The sequence below is a fragment of the Rhododendron vialii genome, chromosome 7a (genome assembly GCF_030253575.1).
Source record: "Rhododendron vialii isolate Sample 1 chromosome 7a, ASM3025357v1".
In the NCBI taxonomy this organism is placed as follows: Eukaryota; Viridiplantae; Streptophyta; class Magnoliopsida; order Ericales; family Ericaceae; genus Rhododendron; species Rhododendron vialii.
The window spans coordinates 20,976,031-20,999,492 of record NC_080563.1 but is presented as its reverse complement, the minus strand read 5'-3'; the positions used below and the strand labels follow the sequence as shown (position 1 = coordinate 20,999,492).

Sequence of the window (23,462 nt, the reverse complement as noted above, 5' to 3'; positions counted from 1 at the left end):
CCCCAACGGAGTCGCCAATTGTGGGGGGCTGAAATCACCCTTGACATTTCTTCCCCTTGTTGACTAGTGAGGGTGCTCGCCGAGTCTATAGAGGTTTCTATCGAGCCCGGGAAGGTTTCCATTGAGCCTGGGGAGGTTGCTACTGAGACTGGGGAGATTGCCACCGAGTTTAGGGAGGTCGCCACCGAGCTTGAGATAGGAGGTTGCCGAGCCTGAGGAGGTTGCCGCTGAGCTTGAGGAGGTTGACACCAAGCTTAGGGAGGTCGCCAATGAGCCCGGGAAGGTTGCCACCGAGCCTAAGATAGGAGCTTGTCGAGCCTGAGAGATCTCTACTGAGCCTGGGAGGTCTCTACCGAGCTTGGGGAGGTCTCCACCGAGGTAGGGAGGTCTCTACCGAGCTTGGCCACCAAACCTGATACCTGCAAATCAGAGGGGGGTGTTCCTCCGGGGAAAAGCTCCAATGAATAAGTCAGTAAGTGGAGAAAGGAGAAGTTTAGTAAGAAAGTATGGAGAGAGAGAAACGTGTTCCTTTTCTCTTTTTCTAAACCTTTTCACATGAGGGGGTGGTCTTGTATTTATAAACATGACTTGGAGTACTGAGCAAGTTAGGCATGCGGCCCATGCCCCAATACACCTGTCCCCCACCTGTCCCATTTGGGTGACGTCATATGTCATAAGATTTGCTCTATCCTCCACCTGTTCACGAAAGCTTCCAGAAGCTTCTAAATCGATCTTTGGATATTTGTTAGATCTTTTGGGAGCATAATTAAGCCGAACGTTACAACAAGTGTTGAATGTTAGGAAAATGACTGTCAAACGTTAGGAAAAGACCATTTAGCATTAGGGAAAGACCAGCTAACGTTACGAAAAGACTAGCTAACGTTAGGAAAACGACCACCTAACGTTTAGGGAAAGACCACCTAACGTTAAGGAAAGACCACCTAACGTTAGGGAAAGACTTGCTAACGTTAGGGAAAGACTGCCTAACGTTAGGGAAAAACCAGCTAACCTTAGGGAAAGACCTGCTAACGTTAGGGAAAGACCAGCGAAACATTAAGGAAATGACCACCCTACGTTAGGGAAAGGACCACCTAACGTTAAGGAAACAACGGCTAACGTTAGGGGAAAACCGGCTAACATTAGGGAAAGACCTGCTAACGTTAGGGAAATACCGGTTAACGTTAGAGAAAGACCTGCTAACGTTAGGGAAACACTAGCTTACGTTAAGGAAAGACCTGCTAACGTTAGAAAAATAACCACCCAACGTTAGGGAAAGACTAGTTAACGTTAGGGAAACGACCACCTAACGTTAGGGAAAGACCAGCTAACGTTAGGGAAACGACCAGCTAACATAACGTTAAGGAAATGACCACCTAGCGTTAGGGAAAAGACCGGCTAACATTAGGGAAAGACCATCTAACGTTAGGGAAAGACCGGCTAACGTTAGGGAAAGACCACCTAACGTTAGGGAAAGACCACCTAACGTTAGGGAAACGTCGCCGAAAATGCCTCTTATAGCTCTTGATGTGAATGAGTCCATAGAGTAACGTGTTCATAGCAAACACTGAATTGGTTCGCGACCCCTCTGGACGTTCCAAAATTGTGGATTTTCCGGCCCCTTACAGATAGTTCACCCACTTGTTTTTCTGGTTTCAAGAACCCATTTGAGAAAAGCTCGATCTAGAGAAATACAGTAGATGCGAAGAAAATTACTGAGAGACAAGGAATTCCTGTGCTTCTTTTACCCTGTACTGCATGTAAAACTCCAACTTTGTTCGGCTCTTCAGATTTACCGAGGAAGGGTGTTGTTAATTTAAAGGAGAGGAAATATTTAAGGGTAAAAATTTATTAATGACAAGCCAAGTGTTGCGGATAAAATAAAAATAAAAAAAAAGACAAGCCAAGTGGAGATGTGGAGTGAAAGTAAACAAACAGTGGTTTTATGGGGACTGGAGTGAGAGGTGGCGACTGGCGAAGATAAGACACTTTGAGAGAGAGAGAGAGAGAGAGAGAGAGAGAGAGAGAGAGAGAGCGCGAGAGTAATGGAGGCGTGAAGGTGAAGGAAATGATTTGGGTTTCCTTCTCAAGGCTATTATTTCCTCCCTGCAGATTTTGGGCAAATGGGTAAAAAGAAGATAGAAATACAAATGAGGTTTGGCTGTGAAAGTATTCAAACCGGAGGATTTGGAATCCCCACTCGCAACTCTCAGCAGTAAAACCACGCCCCAAATTAGTATTCCACATTAGAGTGCGTGTCAATCACGAGCTCTGGTTGATGAGTTTCATGTTTATTTCAGGCTAAAATGGCACAAGGGAAAGTTGTTTGTGTTAATTAGAGGGGAATAGGGGTGTTGGCTTGGAGCAATTCATAACCATGTAGAGTCAAGGAATGAAAGCAAGAATACAAAACTTATCCATTATTCATCAAATGCGAGAATCAAGTGAGTTTAAGGTAGAAATCACTTGGATCTTGAAAATTTGAGGTAGAAATCAAGGGATTTAAGTGAGATTGAAGTGGGGTAGGTGAGAAAGGGTGTTTCTAGGCTTATTTTGTGGGTTTGGGTGTAAAAAATGGTAAAATGGTGTATTTATAGTGAGCTGAAATGCGTGCTAAAATTTCTGAAATTTCTTAGTTGGTACCAGTATTGGGCAATTTACAGTACCAGTACTAACACCCCAAAATGCCAAAATAACCCGACTTCTGGACAATGGGTACCAGTACTGGGCAAAACGCAATACCGATACTAGCTGGAAAAAAAAGAAATTTCACCAACGGTCATCAAATCGAAGTCCGCTTGCTACCAACACCTCCAAACATCTTTACAACATTAAAACTAATAGTTCAAATATTCTCCGAATGTTCGGTACACAACTATAGGCATATCCTTATACCACATTAATAGGCACATAATTTAATCAAAATATGATCTTCCACATATTACGATTAAAGAAAATAGAATAATATACGGGTTTTTACAAAATTGGACAATTTCACTCCTCTTTATCCCCCTACCCCTCTTCAACGCCATCTTCATCACCCAGACAAATTGAGAAAAATGGAAAAAGAGAGAGATAAAGAGAAGAGGGGAGGGGGGGTTGTACCTAAGACGGCTTTGACATTGACAACGAACGTGAAGCTCTGTTTGTGTGTGACCTGGAAGAAGGACGGCTCTGACATTGACAACGAACGTGAAGCTCTGTTTGTGTGTGACCTGGATTTTTTCTTCTTCTTCTTCCCCCCCCCCCCCCCACTCGCTCTCTCTTTTACGGCAATACGAACAAAAGAGAATAAAAGAACTAAGGAAATTTATGGTGTCATTGTGCCCATGTGTTTCATACATTTGCCAAAAAAAACCAACTCATCCATACTTAAAACAATACGAAATTATAAAAAAAAAACACTTTAAAAATGGATTTTAATTTTTTTTACTTATTAAATTAATTAATTAACTATTTCTTAATTATGAAAAAGTAATTAATTTTATTGACTTTTGTAATTTTATATTTAACTTAATGAATAATCTAATTTATTATTGCACAAAGGGCAAAAGAGTCATTTAACATCTTTTTACATCAGTCACCATTTCTTATCCCCCATTTTATCCCCAATCTAAACCAATTGGAGTACTATTTTATCTTCCCTCTATAATATCTTATCCAAGTCAATTACTTTTTACCCCATTAAGGCATTAATTATTTTTTGATCGGTACTCATTAAGGCATTTTTCAAATGAAGAGCAAAATCATAACTTTTGTATGAAATCACCGAAATCAAAACCAACCAACATTTCTTTTCCTATTTCTAGGCTGTGAAACGTACATCACGGAATTACCGAAAATAAAATTTTATATACATCGTTCATATGATTTTCACATTTTTCTTCTATACTTTCTCTACTAGGAGTGTTCAAGAAAATCGCCCGAACCGTAAAACCGGTCCGATCTGGTCCGAACTATCCTATTTGGTCCATTTCTGCGGTTTTACGGTCAGGTTATGGTTCCAAAAAAATAAGAACCGTTAATTTTGGTTCTGTTACTAGTTCTCAATTAATGAACCGTGGTTGAACCGAACCAGACTGTTTAAAACTAAGATAAATATAGATATACATATGTGTGTGTAATTAAATATGTATTTGAATTCAGTAGGTTAATCTTTTGTTTGCTAAACTTAATTTATTTAGAGATGAAATTTCATTTATTAGGAAAGCTTTTATTTTCTTCCTTCCTTCCCTATTCCAGCAGATTATCTTCATATGTCTTTAATTTTATGAGTTCATATTTTGTGAATAAGTGTTTAGATACTTATTGGATAGAACCGGAATCAAACCAAAATCGGACCGGTCTTGTGGTTTGGTTCTAGTTAGGTTCCATGCATATATTGGTTAGGTTTTAGTTCCCAATTTTCTAGAACCGTTTGAAATGGTCCGGTTACTGATTTTTTGGAGAACCGGACCAATCCGAACCGTGTACACCCCTATTCTCTACCTCTCCCCTCCTCTCTTTTTCTTGGGAATTTTTTTTTTTTTTAACAGTCTCTCTTGGAAAGTCCAATACCACCAAAATCTATTTCACCGAAATCACCGAGGTGAGTTCTTCCATTATTTTATGTATATTTGCTACTCATTTCATTTTCATTAAGATTATGATATTTACTCTTTTTTAAGAGTATGGCGTTTACTCTTCTTTTTTTTGTTACATGTGTTTTCTTTATTATTGAAAAACGCGAAAGAATTATGTGCCACTCCTTCCGATTCTATTCTTCTTTTATGTGTTTAAAAATTGTGGAGCCTCTGTTATAAAATTGGATGTCTAGAAAGTCTGAAATCAAAATGACAGAGAAGAGAACGATGAGAGGCATGTTTACAGAAAATTGTAAGCGATTGGGGTGTTTACTTGAGGCTAGGGGCATTTTTTTTAAGTCTTTTAATATCTACTGACATAGGAAAAGAAAGTGTGTAAAACTAATTACCACCCTATTCTTTCTTTTTTTTAACGGCAATACCCTATTCTTTTTTTTCTTGATAGTTGTCGAACCAACATTTTTTTGCATAATTAAAACATGAAGTAATTGTAAAACCTTTTTTTTCATTTTTATAAACTTTGTTTCATTAGAACAATAGTTATTGACACTCTTTTAAACGTTACCATATATGCATCGATGATAATATTATGATATTAACCAAACACACTACAAACTGGAGTTTTGTGTTCTTTTTTTTTTTTCGCTCATTTAATATTATGGGTTTCTATATATATCTTGAAAACGTTTTTTGTTATTATTCTCATGATAATTTTTGACTATTACTCTCTTTCAAATTTCAGATAATTTCTTGGGACTTTAATAATCATAGACAATCTAAGCGTCTATGGTTATGTGAGTTGAACTGTTTCATTTTATGTAACGCCCCGAATTTTGGGTACGTTAAAAAGACAATTTTATTGTTATCATCAAATGGAGTCTGGCTCTTATTACAACAAATACTCTCACAAGAGTTCAATATTTACACAATGAAGGGGGTCCTAAGGTTCCTAACTACAGCTCCTCCTTCTTCTCCATCCTAGCCAGCTCCTCAGCTCCAAAAGCCTCCACGGTGATCTGCTTACCCTGATCATCTACAAAATCTGACACATTATACCGGCGTCGCCACCCATATAATATGTCAGGGTCACCAAAAGGTAACACCGTGAGCTACAAAGTTCAGCAGAGTAATCCCATACCCGCTAACCCATAACTTACAAACTAAGCTATAATACAACATCAATTTCCACATGATAAGTATATACACAGTTAATCAATGACACATCCACACTCATTAATCATCTATCGTTGGTGTCCAAGATTTTCGGGTTTCTCCTACGCGACTCATCGTAGACTGTGTCAACAATTTCATTTACAAAACAACCTTTCAAAAATCGTTTTGCATTGGCTCCGTATCGCGGATAACCAAGCTACACACCTAACCTTTTTAAAAACATTTGCATTGGCTCCGTACCGCGGATAACCAAGCTACACACTCAACCTTTTTAAAAACATTTGCATTGGCTCCGTATCGCGGATAACCAAGCTACACACACCCAACCTTGGTTCCGCCGCGCCGGGTTCCCAAGTATCCTCACAATGGTTCCGCCGCGCCGGGTTCCCATTGGCAAACAAAAATATTTGCATTGGCTCCGTACCGTGGATAACCAAGCTACACACCCAACCTCGGTTCCGCCGCGTCGGATTCCTGAGTATCCTCACAATGGTTCCGCCGTGCCGGGTTCCCATTGGCACACAAAAATATTTGCATTGGCTCCGTACCGCGAATAACCAAGCTATACCTCACCATGGTTCCGCCGCTCCGGGTTCCCATGGGAACGCACACATTTCAAAACCCTCGGTTCCGCCGCTCCGAGTTCCCGAGTATCCCACAATGATTCCGCTGCTCCGGGTTCTCATTGAGTTTTTCAACACACACCACACAATGGGCTACCACGTCCGGCCACATTGCGATTTTCGAAAATTCAAAACCTTTTCAAATGTTTCTTTTACACACGCATACAACTCACATAATGCCACCCAAAACCAGTCATTATGTAGTTTCAAAATATTTTCTTTCTCGAAAAATATTTCCTTTCTTTAACCACACCTTAGGTGTCATGTTCCTACTTTCTCGGTTCTCGTGTCTCGTTTACATGTAAAGACTCCGCGGTAGGACAAACGTAAGCAAGAATCATCCTAACAAGATCATCCAATTCTATATTACTCATCACGCTCAATTACTACTTATAGCATAACGCCACATGTACGGACGCCTTTGGAGTGTATCACTTATGCTTTATTCAAAGCACAACGCCACATGTACGGACGTCTTTGGAGTGAAATCACTTATGCTTTATCACATACCACAAGTAATACAAGCAACTCATATACGCATACTCATAACTATCTTAAAGATCAAAATACGAATACTTCTAATCAAACGATAAGTACGTAAATAAAGATAATCTACTTTATACTTGAGTAAGTAAAATAAATAGGGAGCAAGTAAGGATTTCCTTACAGTTCTTCTAGGCGGTAGTCGGCTACGGAAGGTTAGTCGGCTACGGAAAATACGTCGGTGGTCGGGCGGAGTAACTTCCTACGGTGGTCTCCGGTAGCTTCGAAAGAGAAAGGTTTCTCTCGAAACTTCTACTTGACTATTACCACTACTACTTTTGGATCGAGAGGGTGGTCGAGTGGCGGTCTAGTGGCGGCCTAGGTTGAGTTTCTTGAAGAACTCAAAAACTACTCAAGAACATGAAGAACAAAAGAAAGAACAAGAATTTCTAGAGAGAAGTTGGAGCAAAGTGAGAAGGTGTGAGTTGAATGCTTGGGATGGCTTACTATTTATAGGCCAAGGCATGCCCTCTCCTCTCTCCCAAGGCCGCCCCCCCCCCCTCTCTCTCTCTCTACCTCAAATTTTGACACATGGCATGCAATCTTTGAAAGATCAAAGCCTAACCTAGGCTTGCATGGCTAAGATTAGTCCTTGGATTGAACTATGAGAGATTTGTTGGAAGATTTGGAGACAATGGTACAAGATTTGGTTTTAAACAAAGTATAGAAGTACAAATAGGGAGTTAAGTTTGGTTAGGAGAAAGATTCTCCAAGGATGAAGAAAGATCAAGGAAAGATCAAGTATGGTACAACCAACCTTCCTCTCTCCTTCCTCCTCCTCTCTCTCTCTCTCTCTCTCTCTCTCTCAAGCACACACACACACATGTATATATATATATACAAATGCAAGAAAGAATAAGAAAGGTACAAAGTACAAGATTTTCAAAATCAAATACCCATTAAAGAAATCCAATTAGGAGCATGCCCCTTTAAATAAATAAACTAGGGTACTTTGTAATCTAGGTATATCACACCTCCCATTAAACAAATCCAATTGGGTACAAAACCCCAATATAAAATAATACTCCCTCCGTCCCAATTTACTTGTCTCAATTAACACTTTTTGCCGTCCCAAAATAATTGTCCCACTTCAAAACTAGATGGGTAATGATTAACAAATTTCCAATTTTATCCTTCTATTCTTCAATCATTGCTACCAAAATGATACAGTAAAAAAAGAGAGGGAAATTTGACAAAATGAATACTACTAGTCCGGACTAGAATATGCATTGGATTACTGGAACATCCAAAATGAGATTTACATTGAGATTAAACACCAAACAAAGATCCAGTTCTTTTTTCTTTTTTTCACTTATACACTTAACCATCACAAATTTCCAAAACACTTCTGCAAAAATTTAACAAAACACAAGTGGAATGTGGAACCATTCAGTCAGCAAAAGAAAACTCCCGCGAACCGTAAGGCAGCACTACCCCGTTCCAAAACATGTAGCATCAGAATGTCATTTCTCCACGGCAAATTTCAAAGCACCATTCATAACAGCATTGCAAAGGCAGTGTAGCAGCAACATCTATAGCAGAAAATATAAGCAGCAGTAAACAGATTCCTCCCAGTTGCAGTATTCATGAGCAGCAAAATTAGACAGATGTTCTCCATGGTTAACTACTGAAACCAGTAAACCTTCTCATGTGGAACAACAAAAGGAAAGAAAAGAGCTGGTTAGGATTAAAAGGAAAGCAAAAAGCAGCAATAAAAGGACCAGTTATTCATAGGATTAAAAGGATAACTCACCTTGATTCAAACTTGATTCTGTAGATGAATTAGCACATTCTCCACAACATCTTGGCCACATTCAAGATGAGAAGGAAGAACACCATCTCTCATTAATTGGGGTTTCTTAATGTGCGGCAATTTGTAATTATTCCCCCCATTAACCTTCATCACTTCAACCATACAAGCTTGTAGAGATAAAAAAACAGAATCGAGATCGTGCAATGGTAATTTATCAAAAGATTTTTCCACGGCATTCAAAAGTTCATCGATTGTTCTAGGCGCCTCTTGATATTGCAAGGATTGAATTGCTGTAAAAAATCCGAGATCAAGAACATTCAAGTCTGGACTATTTGGGGGTTGAAATGATAAACGAATATCAAATCCATTCTTTGTTGCGACGTCACGAAACTGAGCATCAGATGGTTGGATGTGGGGCCTTGCATTATCTTGTTGAATATAAATAGTTTCACCCACGCTAGACCGAGGCCATTTTGATTGAATAGCAGGTATAACTTTGTCAATCAAACACGAGCGAATAACATCTTTAGTCACCGTTGCAATTGCCTTTGTCTCCATTGTACCGGCCACACGATTTTTACTTGTTCGTTTGGCTGGTTCTTTGAATGTGAATGGAAAAATACCTATCTTACCCGAAAACTCTTCGCCTCCATTAGCACCGAATCGTGGTCGAGCTACCGCAGCTAAAAACATAACCTTTGTGATGAATCGTTTGTTTTTGCAAGTTCTATGTGGTTGATCTTCTTCGGGAAGTAGATAATACCTTTCCGATTCTTTGGTCATATAAAACCACTTCTTATCTATGTGAACATAATTGTACATATCCTTGAACAATGGCTGGGTTTGAAGACTATTTGGCTCAAGCATGGAAAGACAAAAGTGCAACCTTGCTATCTTATGTTCATCAGAAAGGTACGGCTTAAGAGCATTTGAATGAGGCCTAATTTTACCTTCCTTAATTCGTGGATGGAGTGTTGATTTTGGGACTTCCATAGCCTCGGACAAGGAACGGATATTTGTACGGCGATGACGAGGGATTTCCTTGACTTTGTTCCAGTCAATTTGGCGTCGCTTTCAGCCAGCTCTTCCACGCTTTTTGCTTGATACATTAGCCCTCAAACCACTGGCAACACAAGCTTCTGCTCTGCTCCAAATTCGATGTACTGTTCTTTTGGAGACAAAGTACATTGCAGCAACTTCTGGCACACTACCCCTTTTCAATTTTCCATCAACACATCGGAGCAACAGAGCTTGAAAAATTTCTTCTCTTTGCTCATTTGTAAGGTCGTGGTTGGGTCTACAATGAAAGTAGAAGTTTTGACTAGTAGAACCCATTAGTTGTGGATAGAAATTTAGAGTAGGAGTAGAAGTTTAGAGTAGAAGTTGAGAGAGAGAGAGAGAGGAGAGGAAAAGATTGGGTAAAGGGTTTTTGACAACAGTTGGCGGGAAAGACCCTGAAGAGAAGGTAGGAGTGGGTTGTTTTTATTGGAAGAGTTTTGGGACGGACGGAGGGAATTTTAATTTTGAGGAAGATTTGAATTCCAAAACTAGCGCTTTTTTCCTTTTCATGTGTCTTCTGGCAGTTTCTTTTGCAGAGTAAGTACTCCACAAATTTTACTCCTACTCTGTTTCAGTTTTCTATTTTGGCGCCTAATTTTCAAAAAAATGGAAGTTTTGTGTACCATCAAATTAGGAGTACTCAATAAAAGAATGAAGGGTAAAATAGGAAATTCAAGTGATCAAACATGTAATAATTATGTTCCCTTATAAAGCGCGAATCCCCAAAAGTGACAACTAAATTGGGACGGAGGGAGTATAAAAGTACTTTGGAAAATCTTAGGCTTTAAAAGGCTACATAATAAAATATGGGTACTACATCACATGGGAATTTTAGGAAAAATGACTAGTTTAATAAGCCCATGTACTTGATGAAAGAATAACTCTATTACCCAATGGATAATAAATACCCTAACTTTTATTATCCAATGGACAATAATAACTAGGAAACTTTTTATAATAAAATAATCAAAAAGTACTTTAAAGCAATTATAAAAGTCTATTCAAGTACTTTTGCTCAAAACCCCTTTAATATAAAGAATTGGGTTTCTATTATTCAATGGATAATAGTTCCCCTAACATTTATTGTCCAAAGGACAAAGAATAAAACCAAATTAATAAAAGGAAATAAATAAGAAATTTCTAGGGTTTGAAAAGGTTGACTAGTCAAATCAATTTTATTGGAAGGTTCCTAGTCACATCGGTACTTTATTTGGTCAAAAAGACTCTATTACCCAAGGGTTACTAACTTTCCTAGCGGTTATTACCCAATGGATAATAATTCCCTTGCGGTTAATAACCAATGGACAAAAGAGTACAAGTAATTTTTATTTTAAAAACAAGATTTTAAAAAGACTACATGTACTTTTATAATAAAAAGTTTATTATCCAATGGACAAAAATTACCCTAACTATTATGGACCAATGGGTAATGAAAACGGTTCAAAAGGTTCAATAGCTCCAAAAGGTTCATCTAGTAACTAGGTGAGTTGGTTGCTTGGTTCCTCCAAGTAGTCGATTGGAAACTAACTAAATTGGTCACGTAGGGTTTCTAGTCGAGACCAAAATCTAACTACAACGAAATTTACAAGAAAACATATAGCCACTCAAAAGAAAATAAGTAAATTAAATAAAATTCAAATATTTAACGAAATTTTTATTGACCAAAATTCAGGGGCGTTACATTTTATATCTTAGTCGTAATAATCAAATTAATTGTTTCCTATGCATTCGGTGAATTCTTTATTTTATTATGTAGCTCGACAGTGACTTACAGAAAATGTAATACGGAGTAACTGTTTGCTCAATTGCATTGCTTAATCTGAATTTATATATTTGATTCATATTTGCTTTGTTTTATTTTTTCAGTACAAAGGTTATGTGTCTTCGAGAAAAAAATGTAATTGTGGTGATTCATGATGAGCAAGAAGTTACTTGTATTTTTATGCATGGGGTGTGCCTAACAATGCCATTATTACTTTACTCCCTTTGTACTGTAAAAGGTCAACGAATTGATAAAAGGAATGTGGTGCCATACAATATAGACCTTTCGAGAAAATATAATTTTCATATCAACGTGAAAGTTTGTCTTGGAATAAGATCTATTAAGTATATCCACAAGTACATCTACCAAGGTCATGATCGTATCATGATAGTGTTGAGAGACGAATAAACGATAGTGTTGAGAGACGAATAAACGATAGTGTTGAGAGACGAATAAACGAGATCTAGAATTAAGATAACTATTATTAGTCACCATTTTACTTTTACAAGAAGGGATTCTTGCTCAATAATTATTTTTTTGGTAGTTATTCATGTTCCTAATTGTGCTTTTTGGAAGAAGTAGATATGCGTTGGTACAAAAACTCTTGGGAGGCAGATGGAGAGACAAATTTCAAGACAGTAAGACCTATGTTGAACACCTTTTTTTTCCTCCTACATTTGTGTATCTGATTTGACTCTATATAGATTTTTAGATTTTTTATGCATGTTAAAATTGGATTCTATGAATGCAACATGGTATTGGTTTTAAGTTTTATGGTTTGGATTAATATAGTTCAATGTGTATCCTATCAATGCAATTAACTCGATATATGTGATTGAGATTATCATTGGTAGTGATGTACACACAGGTAGGGGCTTAACAAATAAAACTTTTTGTTCAAAGTGCCGCAAGCATAAGTAATTAGTATATCAAAGTTTTGCAACAACAAAAATATATTGCATCAAGACTAACATTTTACCTATAGTGTAGCATGTGGTTTGATGAGTTGTACTTGGGTTTGTGATTGAATGTTCGATTGGTTTTAGGCTGAGTATTCATTTCATTGTACATTATTTATCTTAGCCCTCCTTTATAAATACTAATACTAGTCAAAATCCTAATTCCGCGTCCAAACGGACCTAAAGGATTTAGGGTTAGTTCTCTTTCCTCTAGGGAAGGCCACGCGACCAGATACCACGCTTCCATCTTGACACGACGCCGTTCTCTCTTTTGTCCGTTAAGAATACGCTTCTTATCAACACAATCGAAACGGCAACCAGTTTTTCGGGTCCTTCACCCCTTGGATCGATAGAAAACCCCACTGGCCACCGCATTCAGACACAGATCATACTCCAAAATCTCCTCAAACACCCCTCTCTCTCTCTCTCTCTCTCTCTCTCTAAGTCTACACTGTACTTCGTATTCAAATATACACGCTTGTGTTTCTATTTCATCTGCTGTTTAGCCCAACTAAAACCATATAGAATAATTCGCACCACAAAATCGAACCCTAGAGCTTATCTAAATCGTTTGAACCCCGAATTTTTATCCTAACTTAAACCACTTCCATAGATATTTCTCTCTCTCTCTCTCAAAATCTCTACATTAACATGTATGCTTATGTTTTGCTAGCATCTACTATTTCCGCCCCGTAAAACCCTAGTTCCTTTCTCTCTGAATCGGGGTGGGGGGGGTCATTGTTTTGGAAATTTAGGGCTTGGAAGCAGAAGGGTGTGATGGTTGAGAGTGAGAATGGAGGCAAGTGGTGAAGTAGTAAATTGTTTGGAGAATGGGAGCTCGGGCGAGGGGCGGCCTCCCAACCCTCTTGCCGCCGCCTACCGCCAGTGTTTCAGCGGTCCACGTGTCGCCGCCGCTGTGGCGCCGTGTAAGAAGAAGTCCCTGGTTCGGCACGCATCTCTGGTCAGTAGTCTCCATTATCTCTTTGGTTGAAAGATCTGTTGTTGCGATGCCTATAAAAACTTCATTTTTTTCGAATTTTTCTTCAAAATAGTTTTGTTTTCTCGACTTCTACGGCTAATAAGATTAATAGCCCGGAAAAATAAGATTTTTATTGACGAGAATCTGATAAAAGGTTCACCAAAGGAAATTTGATTTTGTTTATTTGTTCTCTGTTCAGCTTTGTTCCTTGTTTTTGGTAAAGTACTGAAATGGAAACGAGAAGACTGATATAACGGAGTTCCAATGGAATGTTTGACTGAGGTAAATAAAAGAGAGAACAAGTGACAAAAGGAGAGATACAATAAAATCATTCTGACACCTTGGGCTTCTCTATTGCCCTCTTTTATAGCGCTAATCCTAACTTACATTCCGGCAGTAATCTAGCAATCTTGGCTGCTTCCAACTCAGTAATCCTTACACTCTTAACTAGTCCAATAATTTCTTGCCAAATAGTTATTGAGATATGCTCTTAGCAGTTTTCGAGTTACTTTCGTTTGAGGAGAAGTTGAAAATATGGTCCCACTAAAGAAATATGGTCCGCTAAAGTTGGAAAACATTTACGAATAATTGCTGGGGTTCGTCGACATTCGAAACATAGCCTTATTGTTGTTTTCTATGTTTTGGTGGTATATGTTATGAGGAATTGTGTTTTGTTTTGTTAGTTTTTGAATACAACACTTTGGATAATGTTCAGACTAATGATTATATCACTCTAGCATCATTACTATGATGATATCCATCTATTTATTGCTTTTGTGTGTGTGTGTGTATATGTATGTATGTATTAGAGTTTTCACAATGTTGAAACAACCTGCCTTATGTGATGGATATTAGGTTGCCCCAGAATTGTTACAATTGTAACTAGCTTGTGGACTGTGGTGGCATAACACAATGTGTAGGTCAATCTGTGCCTGGTTTGTAGGTGTTCATGGTATTCAAGGGATCCGAGAGTTTTGTAATAGCCTCGTCAATGTTGTTTCTAATGCAATTATTCTATCATTGGAGTACCGTTGCGGCATTGACCAAGATTCGTTGAGATTGAGTTTGTTAGAGGGTTCCTTTCGAGTGTTTTGGTGAGCATCCGTACTAGCCTCCACAAAATTTAGGGCGAATTATATCTCAAAAGTTTCCGTTCTATTTTAGAGTCTAACAAATAATCAAAAGTAGATTCTTATTTATGTTAATATTGATTAGGTCGTTGGGCAATTTTTCCGATTGTGGTATATTGGTAATTTAGTCTTATGTACATGGGTTGTAGGGGTCGCCCATCGGTTATTTTTTACTCATTTGATTTATTTATTGTGAGCCGTTTTAGATTTGGAAGTCTAAAGAATTAGTAGTTTCCTTTTTCATGGAAGTCATAGGTATAGTTGGTTTAGGAAGTCTCTTTTACGGATTGTGTGATGCAATCAAGCCCTAGTTTGATGCCTAAACCTTCTAGGAGTAATTCCTAGAGCTTTCTTCTTCTTCTTCTTCTTGGTACTTTCTACATAAACTCGAATTAGTGTCCATGGGTACTGTCCACAGCTCCCAGAACAGGCTTGTTTTGATTATGTTTCTCCTATTTAGCCGTGCCCTAACCCTAATCCTTCCATTAGTCACGAAAACCCTCAACTTACGAAAACCCTAAACTAACTTTATTGTCCTACGTCAAAGTGCCTCGTCACTTCAGAAGAGGAACTGTGTCAAAGTCGATTTGCACAGCACAAGTGGAAGCAAAATTGATCAAAATCCAAATTTGGAGGTTTAATTATTAGTTTTCCTAAAAAGGCCAAATATCAATCTTGGTTTTGATGCTATAAGTGAGCTTTCAAGTGGTTGATATTTTTGATTGAAGTGGTTGCTAGTTAGGTGTATAGTTATTTTTTTCATAAGGAGCCTATTATGCTTTCAAGTGGTTGATATTTTTGATTGAAGTGGTTGCTAGTTAGGCGTATAGTTATTTTTTTCATAAGGAGCCTATCATTAACTAGGCACCAAAGAAATGGGACATGTTTACACCCAACAAAATAATGAAGAAAGAAAGACTAACAAAAAAAAGACTCAAAAAAATTGATTGGAAATATTGCTCTAGATTAAGCATAATTCTGGTTTTGTCAGAGGCATACACGGATCCCCATTTTTGGGCGAAGTACCCATGTCGACACGACACGGGTGTGGGTGCCGGATACCGTACGGGATGAGAGAGAGAGAGAGAGAGAGAGAGAGAGAGAGAGAGAGAGAGAGAGAGAGACAGAGAGAGAGAGAGAGAGAGAGAGAGAGAGAGAGAGAGAGAGAGAGAGAGAGAGTGTTAGGCTGCGTGAAGAAGAAGCAAAGTTCTCCTTTTAGACATATGGTTTTTTATTCTATTGTGCTGCCAAGTTGGATTTGTATGATGTAACGGGCCTATTTATTTTTACGGTCCAAGTTGGGTTTGTATGATGGAATGGGCACATTCATTCTTTTTGGGCTACTAATGGGCTTATACATTTGGGCAATTATGATTAAAGTGAATTTCAAAATTTTTTATAGGCTTCAAAATAGTCTTTGTAGGCTTTTATTATCCATTATGACAAAAACAATAGAATCAATGTGCTCTTAAGTCTTAATAATCCTTACCATATTAAATTTTAGAAATATATAAACATATATTTAAAAAATATTATTTAATGCATCCCTGCAGCTGTGTCTAAATCTAGATCCATATCCCCAATTCCCCGTATCCCCAATTTTTAAACTTTAGCTATCCAACACCTAGATATGCTCCTGCACCCAATAATCGCCCCCGTATCAGTGTAACATAGGTCAGAGGCAATGAATTGGAGGTTTTTATTCTTTGTGATTATGTGGTATGCGTTAGGTTGTGGGTGTCTTATTTGGCTTTTAATTAATCTAATCTTCATGTTGTTTTTCCTCCAAAATTTGGGTTGAAAGAAGTTCATGACTGATGAATTGTGGTAGGTTCGCAACTGTGTGAGACCATTTAAAGTCTTCTCAAATTTTTTGGTTAATTACTGTTTTATTGATTTCGGTTAATCGAGCATTGACATCTTTTCTAGCTAAGAGTGCATTGTCTAGGTCTCACGTTTCTTGAGTCCCTAAATGTTTGGTCCAAAAACATAGCTTAGAGCATCTCCAACCCAACATCTTCTATTGCTCCATTTGAGAGGATGAAATTAATATTTTTCAATCAAAAAGTGGATATAGAGAAGTTTACTATTCATACAAACTCCAATCACAAACCTCTATATCTCTATATTCATCTCTATTTCAAAAACTTTCCCACTTTTTCTCCAATCATTATTCAATCTCAATGCAAGTCTAATACTTTTTGCATTTTATATTCAAAAAGTGATTTTGGAGGATCCTCTTATCTCTTTTTCCTATACTCTATAGATGGAGTATGAAATTTTATCCTCCAAAATAGAGGAGGAAATAGAGGATGGGTTGGAGTGGAGATTTCCTCCAAAATAGAGAAATAGAGGAAGAAATGGAGGAATAGAGGATGGGTTGGAGATGCTCTTACAAGTCTTTCCAGACAACACTGTGGATGCTGAAATTTAAGCTGGTCCAAAAACATAGCTTACAAGTCTTTCTAGACAACACTGTGGATGCGGAAATTCAAGCAAGCTACACGTTTCTTTCTTGAGCTTTGTGTATTCTCATATTTATACGAAAAAAGCTTGGTATATGGCTCTAGATAGGCCTTTTACTCTTGGTGCAAAACAAAATCCTGGTTCTGCCCCTGGTTGGCCTTGTGTGATTAATTTGGGTTGAGCGCAATTGGAGCGGTTCTTTGATATCCAATCCTCACCATGTGCAATGATAGTTACATGAGTTTAACATGTTTTGTTTTATTGTTTATGACCACTGTTATGTTGAGGTTTTTCTCCTGCTTTAGGTGTCATGGATAAAATCCTACTATCTTGTCTACTTAATCTTGTAGGCACATGGTGAGGATTAGACAAAGATTATAACACAAATTTGCCACCTCTGAACATTCCAAATGTTTAGCATTAGACAACTCTCTATTGCCAGTTCACTACTTCGAGGAACTGGCATTCCTTTTTCACACCTTTGAGAAATCGCCTCATAGTCACCCTTTGTGAAATGTCCTCCTGTCCCTTTATTGTTTAACTACTGCAATTCTAGTATTATGTAAACATTGATGCCTTATAATCTTGGGAGTGGTTACTAGATATTGTATTCTTTTGTTGAATACTGGTTTCTAGTTTTTGAGCTCCCTTTTATTGCACTTTTAGATGATTAAAGTAGGAAACATTGAGTTCTCGGAATAGTCTGTATGTTTTTTTCTTTTAAACTTCACTTTATGTTTTTCCCATCAATGGAGAGTTGAATAACTTGAATTCTTTATGAGACAATACCTAGGTATGGGTACATTCATGATATCCGTTAGGAATTTGAGTTTATAAATATTGAGTGAGGGTAGTTAGTCTTTCATATGTTATATACATGGGTGTTAACCTTATGGGTGTGAGGGTTAATTCAATACCCTAAACACTATCCTTTATCTCTATAGCAATAAATGTTGTCAATTTAACCTTTAGTTGTTTTTTGTATTTGTTATCGAAAAAGGAAAAACTTTGGTACTACTACGTCAATAACACGTCTGTTTCTCTGTCGTAAGTTATTTTGATTCCCTGTGAACTTTTGGTGCTTGTCATCTTTTTGCATATGCATATGTGGTCCCTTTTGTTTTTTCCTAGTTAAGTATTCTTGTTGTCTGATGTTCTAACTTGAGCTTTAACTGGTGAAGTCAAATACGGCAAGCATTTCTATTGAGCCAAGACTGAACATAGAAGATCGTGCAACTGATTACGTTCCTATACTTCGCTCTGGTGCATGGGGGGACATTGGATTTCGCTCAAGCATGGAGGATGCCTATGTTTGTGTGGATGATTTTATACATGATTATGGGCTCAAGAATGTTAGTGATGGGCCCAATGCCTTCTATGGGGTACACTTTTCTTCTCTTGTTGTACTTGTGGCTCGTCATGTTTAAAATTTAATGTCTTGAATTGTTGAAACTATAGCTGGTATAATGATCAGGACCAGTCTTTTAGTGCACGTTTACTAGAATTTTGTAAGCGTTTATGGTCCTTGTAGGCAGTGAACAGGTGACTAATTTTGTTCGGTTTGTTTACCTTCAATATGTCAATTGAAGGTGTTCTCTTTCATCTCTAATGGGTTTGTGTGAACAAGTGACCCTTGACCAAGCTCAATGGAGGAAAAGGATTCATGTAGCCGACCCCAAGTGATTGAGACATAAGGCTCGGTTTGGTTTGGTTTGTTCTTCTTTATGAGAAAACACCTAGTTGCTATTTTCTTTTGATGTATCACTTTTCAAAAGGAGTAAGCTTGCTAGCTTATTGCTTGGAAATCTTAAAAGTATTCATGATATTTTACCTAGTTTATAGATAGAATGCATTTGAATTTTCGCATGACTATAAGGCACCCCGAGCTAATTATTGCAGCATTCTTGCACACAGTTGATGTTTATGGCTATCCTTTAAGCTTTGTGCCTTTCAACAATTGTTCTTTTGTAAGGTAAGGGAAGGTCAGTCTAACAGAGATTTACTGGAAGAGAGTTTTTTCCATTTTAATGATGTTTTTTTGTTTATTTCAGAAAGTTTCCTCTAGAATATGTACTGGAAACCTAATTTTTTTGCTTTTTCGCTTAAAGCAAGAAATATTCGTCCACGACACCATCTAAATGGTTTATTATTTCTTGGTCAAATGCTGAGAATTGCACGTGCAGATTAGGGTTGTCCACTGGTTGGATTTCATCGGGTTCGGGTTTGACCCGACCAAATTTCCATCGGGATTGTCAAAAGGGGGACCCAAGACCAACCGAATGGGTGGTCGGTTTCGACCGAAAGGGTATTTTGGGTTGGTCAGGTCGGGTTCCCGGATCAGAAAATACACAGTTCACAAACAGAAAAAATGGGGAGAGAGAGAGAGAGAGAGAGAACCACAATCAGTCAATCCCACAAAACCCATTACTAGGGCTGTCCACAAAACCACATGCAGTCGTGGAACAATCATTCACTGTTCACACAAATGAGAAAACCCATTACACAGTCATCGACGAACAGAAATTGAACATTAGAAAACCTACATACACATTACACACAGGCAGATCGATGGAGCCAGCGTTAATGGAGACTTGGAGAGAGAGATCGCCGATTCGCCAAAGTCACTGAGACGAGGTCTGACTGTTTGAGACCGAGAAAGAGAGGAGGTTTGAGACGGAGGGAGAGAGAGGAGGAGGGGGTTGACTGGTTACTAGTGAGCAGTGTTCTAAAACAAGGAATTAATCGGTGATGCAAGGCATATCCGATTAGGTCCGACTAACGATTAATTGCCGATTACTAATTAATATGCATCGATTAATCTGATCAATCGTTCGAAGGTGGCTAACCGCCCGATTAGCACCTAGCGATTTTTAGAACATTGCTGGGGAGTGAGAGAGGAGGGGTCCAATCGCCGATCGACTGAGAGAGATGTGGGGTATGATCGTCTGAGAGAGAGATGAGGGGCCAAGTCGCTAATCGTCTCGTGAGAGAGAGAGAGAGGAGGCGCTGATTGTCAGAGAGAGAGAGACTCGCCGACTATGAAGCACCGACACCTCTAGAGGTCAGAGTGTTGCAGTGTTTGGACATGGAGACACGTGGGGGACACGCCATGTGGCGTGTCCAATAATTTAATTTAAATTTTTTAGGGGGACACGGGGGGACACCGATAGGGTCAGGACAGGGGTCAAACTCTATTTTTCTTTAAAAAATTGGGGGAACTCAAATTTTTTTTAAAAATTTGGGGGTCAAACTGTAATTTTTTACAAATTTTTGGGGGTCAAACTGTTATTACATAAATATAGAAATAAATAAATAAATATGCACATGGTGTGTCCCCCGTTGTGTCCGTGTTTTCCTTTTTTAGAATTCCCTTGTCCTTATATCCGTGTTTGTGTCCGTGCATCATAGGTTGCCGGTCAACTAGTGAGAGAGAGGAGGCGCCGATCCGCGATCATCTGAGAGAAAGGGAGAGGATAGGGTAGGAATAGAAATTAGGGGTTTTTTTCCTTGTATATATAATTGGTCAGGTCGGGTAGGGTTTGCGAATAATCTGCTGCACCCGACACCTGCCCGATAAATACAATAATCTCAATTTCTGGGCCCGAAACTGTCCGATTTACACGATCAGAACTGTCCGTTGTGTTTTTCTCTGGTCGGGTTGTTGGGAAATTTGGACAGCCCTAGGGCAGATATTAAGTAGGATAATGAATTAGGGTATTTGATTAGAGAGTGGTAGTTTGACATACCTTGCACCTGCCTCTTTATTCTATTGAGGTGCAACAGTAAAACGTCCTTGGTTGGTGCAGGTTTTTGATGGACATGGAGGAAAGGATGCAGCTAACTTTGCGTGCAACCATTTGCCAAGATTCATAGTTGAGGATGAAGACTTCCCAATGGAAATTGAGAGAGCTGTTGCTTCAGCCTTTCTACAAACGGACACTGCATTTGCAGAAGCTTGCTTGTTGGATGCCGCCCTTGCTTCTGGTACTACGGCATTGGCAGCTCTTGTTGTTGGAAGGTCAGGGTTCTCCATATCCACATATGTTGAATATATGTTAGTAGCTTTTTTACTTGTCGTGTATGTATATGTTCTATATATATTATCGTGATGCACGCTCATAAAAGTAAATGATACGAACATATTTTAGGCCCTGTTTTTCATCACTTGTTAGTTGGATAACTGGATTGTGATTATTTAGATTGTTCAAGTAAAAAGAAATAAGTTAATGTGTTTGGTGCCATTTTTTATAAACCAAAAAAAAAGTTCAGACTTTTTGTTAAATAAGTTGTAGAATTGTTTATTAACCTTAATTATTCTATAGAAACACTCTTGAATTAAGTGTTTTTCCATGAAACGTATTTTTCTAACTTCAAATAAGCAAAAAAAGCTACAAATTGGAGCTTAAAATAATCTCACTTTTTTGGGTCAAATAAGCTAGAAAACTTAAATAAATGATTATTCATAGTTGTTGCCAAACACCATTTGTCAACATTATTAAAGCAAATAACCTAAATGACTTAGATTATAAATAAACTAATCTGTTCTGTGGGACTAGCTCTGATTCGTTTCTTGTTTTGATAACTTCATTTATTCATGTAATCTTGGGCTGTTAGCTTGAGTTATTCTCTTTTCGTTAGAACATAGTCCTAATTGGAGTTGGTAGCTAGGACTGGGATATGGCTTATTCTGCGGTGTATATTTACGTTTATTTTGTTTCATGAATGAGCACTTCATGATTCTCCAGAAATAGGAAACAAAAGGAGGGGAACAAACAGTGCTATCTTGTCATTTCTTTCTTTTTCTTTGGCTTGTCCAAGTGTGCCTCCAAACCCTTGGTTGCACGAAGCGGGAGTAGGTGCAGGGGAGCTAGAGGATACTGAAGAATCTATGGTTGGGAGTGTTTATAGGAACACGCGCTCGTGTGTGTGCAACAAAATATAGATTTTTTCTAAAAATATCTTTTTATTGTCAGTCCTTGTACACGTCAATTCGTAATTCCTGTCAAGTGAAAAAATTGTTTTACTGATATAAATAAATACTATTTTTTTTGCCTTATCCAAAATAAATAAATACTATTTTTTATAAGGGTGTTTGTGTTCGTTCACTTTGAGATTTTCCCTTCCTTTTGCTGATCTTTTGTATCCGATGGCAGTTCATTGATTGTAGCAAATGCCGGAGATTGCCGAGCAGTGCTCTGTCGCCGAGGCAAAGCAATTGAGATGTCGAGGGATCACAAACCCGGTTGCTCCCATGAACGGAAGCGCATTGAAGCTTTGGGAGGATACGTGTCCGACGGTTACCTCAACGGCCAACTCAATGTCGCTCGTGCTTTAGGAGATTGGCACATGGAAGGACTAAAGGGCAGTAGAGGTGGTGGCCCGCTCAGTGCGGAGCCCGAACTTAAGACCACAAGATTAACAGAAGAAGATGAATTTCTCATCATTGGATGTGATGGAATCTGGGATGTGTTTATGAGCCAAAACGCGGTGGATTTTGCACGAAGGCGGCTTCAGGAACACAATGATCCCGTCATGTGTAGCAAGGATGTGGTTGAGGAGGCTTTGAAGAGGAAGAGTGGCGACAATTTGGCAGTGGTGGTGGTCTGCTTCCAACCCCAACCACCGCCTAACTTGGTGGTGCCGAGATCCAAAGTGCACCGGAGCTTTTCTGCGGAGGGTTTGAAGGAATTGCAGAGCTTCTTGGATAGCTTGGAAACTTGAGATGGTGACAAATGCTTATTCTTCTTCTACCTGCTTTGTTAAATCTAGGTTCCGTAGATTTTTCATTTTTGATTTTGTTTTCTTTGCTCTGTTTTTGGAGAAATTGCATCCTGTACGTTATAAGATGTTTTCGAGAGCCATTGTTCAAACTGTAACATATGCGGCGGTAGCAGCACATTTTGTTGTTTTACTCGAATCTGTTATTTTATTGACGACCTTGTTCTTTTTTGGATCTTAAATCTTGTGCAGGCACCTTGTAACATCTTTCTAGTGATTGACATTCATGCTCGATTAAGTTTTGATTTGATTTAACTACTATTTTTATAGACAGAATGATTTTTTTTTATTTGAAATGAGTACTTTTATGAATGAGAATTGTCTCATTATATCATAGAAATTGAAAAAGCCAAGGGACGCACTCGCCGTCACCAAGTGCCTGGACGAGGTTGGGGCCGGGACCAGGATTCATGGTCTCGTGGTTTGTGATCTGAGGTTTGTGGTCCGTGGCCTGGCCTAGATTAGTTTGGAATTGACGTCAACCGTGAGTCCAAAATATTTTTAATAACAAACTTGGACTTTGGAATTGGGTTTCATGGATTGAAGCTTGGAGTTGAAGTGAGTATCTTTCAACTTTTCCCGTTTCTACGATTCTATTTTTCAAGAAGTAGTCATTCTTGAACGACGTGTCATAACTGTGAAGATCAATGTTGGAGA

The 23,462-nt window shown here is 38.4% G+C and overlaps 2 protein-coding genes across 3 annotated transcripts; one reads left to right on the top strand and one right to left on the bottom strand.

Moving 5' to 3' along the window:
- Positions 1 to 8,678: 8,678 nt before the first annotated feature.
- On the bottom strand, positions 8,679 to 9,665 carry LOC131332786 (uncharacterized). Its single transcript, XM_058367084.1, has one exon. The coding sequence runs from the start codon at positions 9,663 to 9,665 to the stop codon at positions 8,679 to 8,681; it is 987 nt and encodes a 328-aa protein (XP_058223067.1).
- A 3,341-nt stretch (positions 9,666 to 13,006) lies between these two features.
- On the top strand, positions 13,007 to 22,987 carry LOC131333068 (probable protein phosphatase 2C 22). Of its 2 annotated transcripts, XM_058367393.1 has the most exons (5): positions 13,357 to 13,413; positions 13,631 to 13,713; positions 18,209 to 18,409; positions 20,834 to 21,045; positions 22,181 to 22,987. In XM_058367393.1, the coding sequence occupies exons 2-5, from the start codon at positions 13,696 to 13,698 to the stop codon at positions 22,746 to 22,748; spliced, it is 999 nt and encodes a 332-aa protein (XP_058223376.1). In that variant the 5' UTR covers positions 13,357 to 13,413; positions 13,631 to 13,695; the 3' UTR covers positions 22,749 to 22,987. The 2 variants fall into 2 exon arrangements, with proteins under 2 accessions (XP_058223375.1, XP_058223376.1); XM_058367392.1 differs by lacking the exon at positions 13,631 to 13,713 and having other exon boundaries at positions 13,007 to 13,413.
- Positions 22,988 to 23,462: the final 475 nt, after the last annotated feature.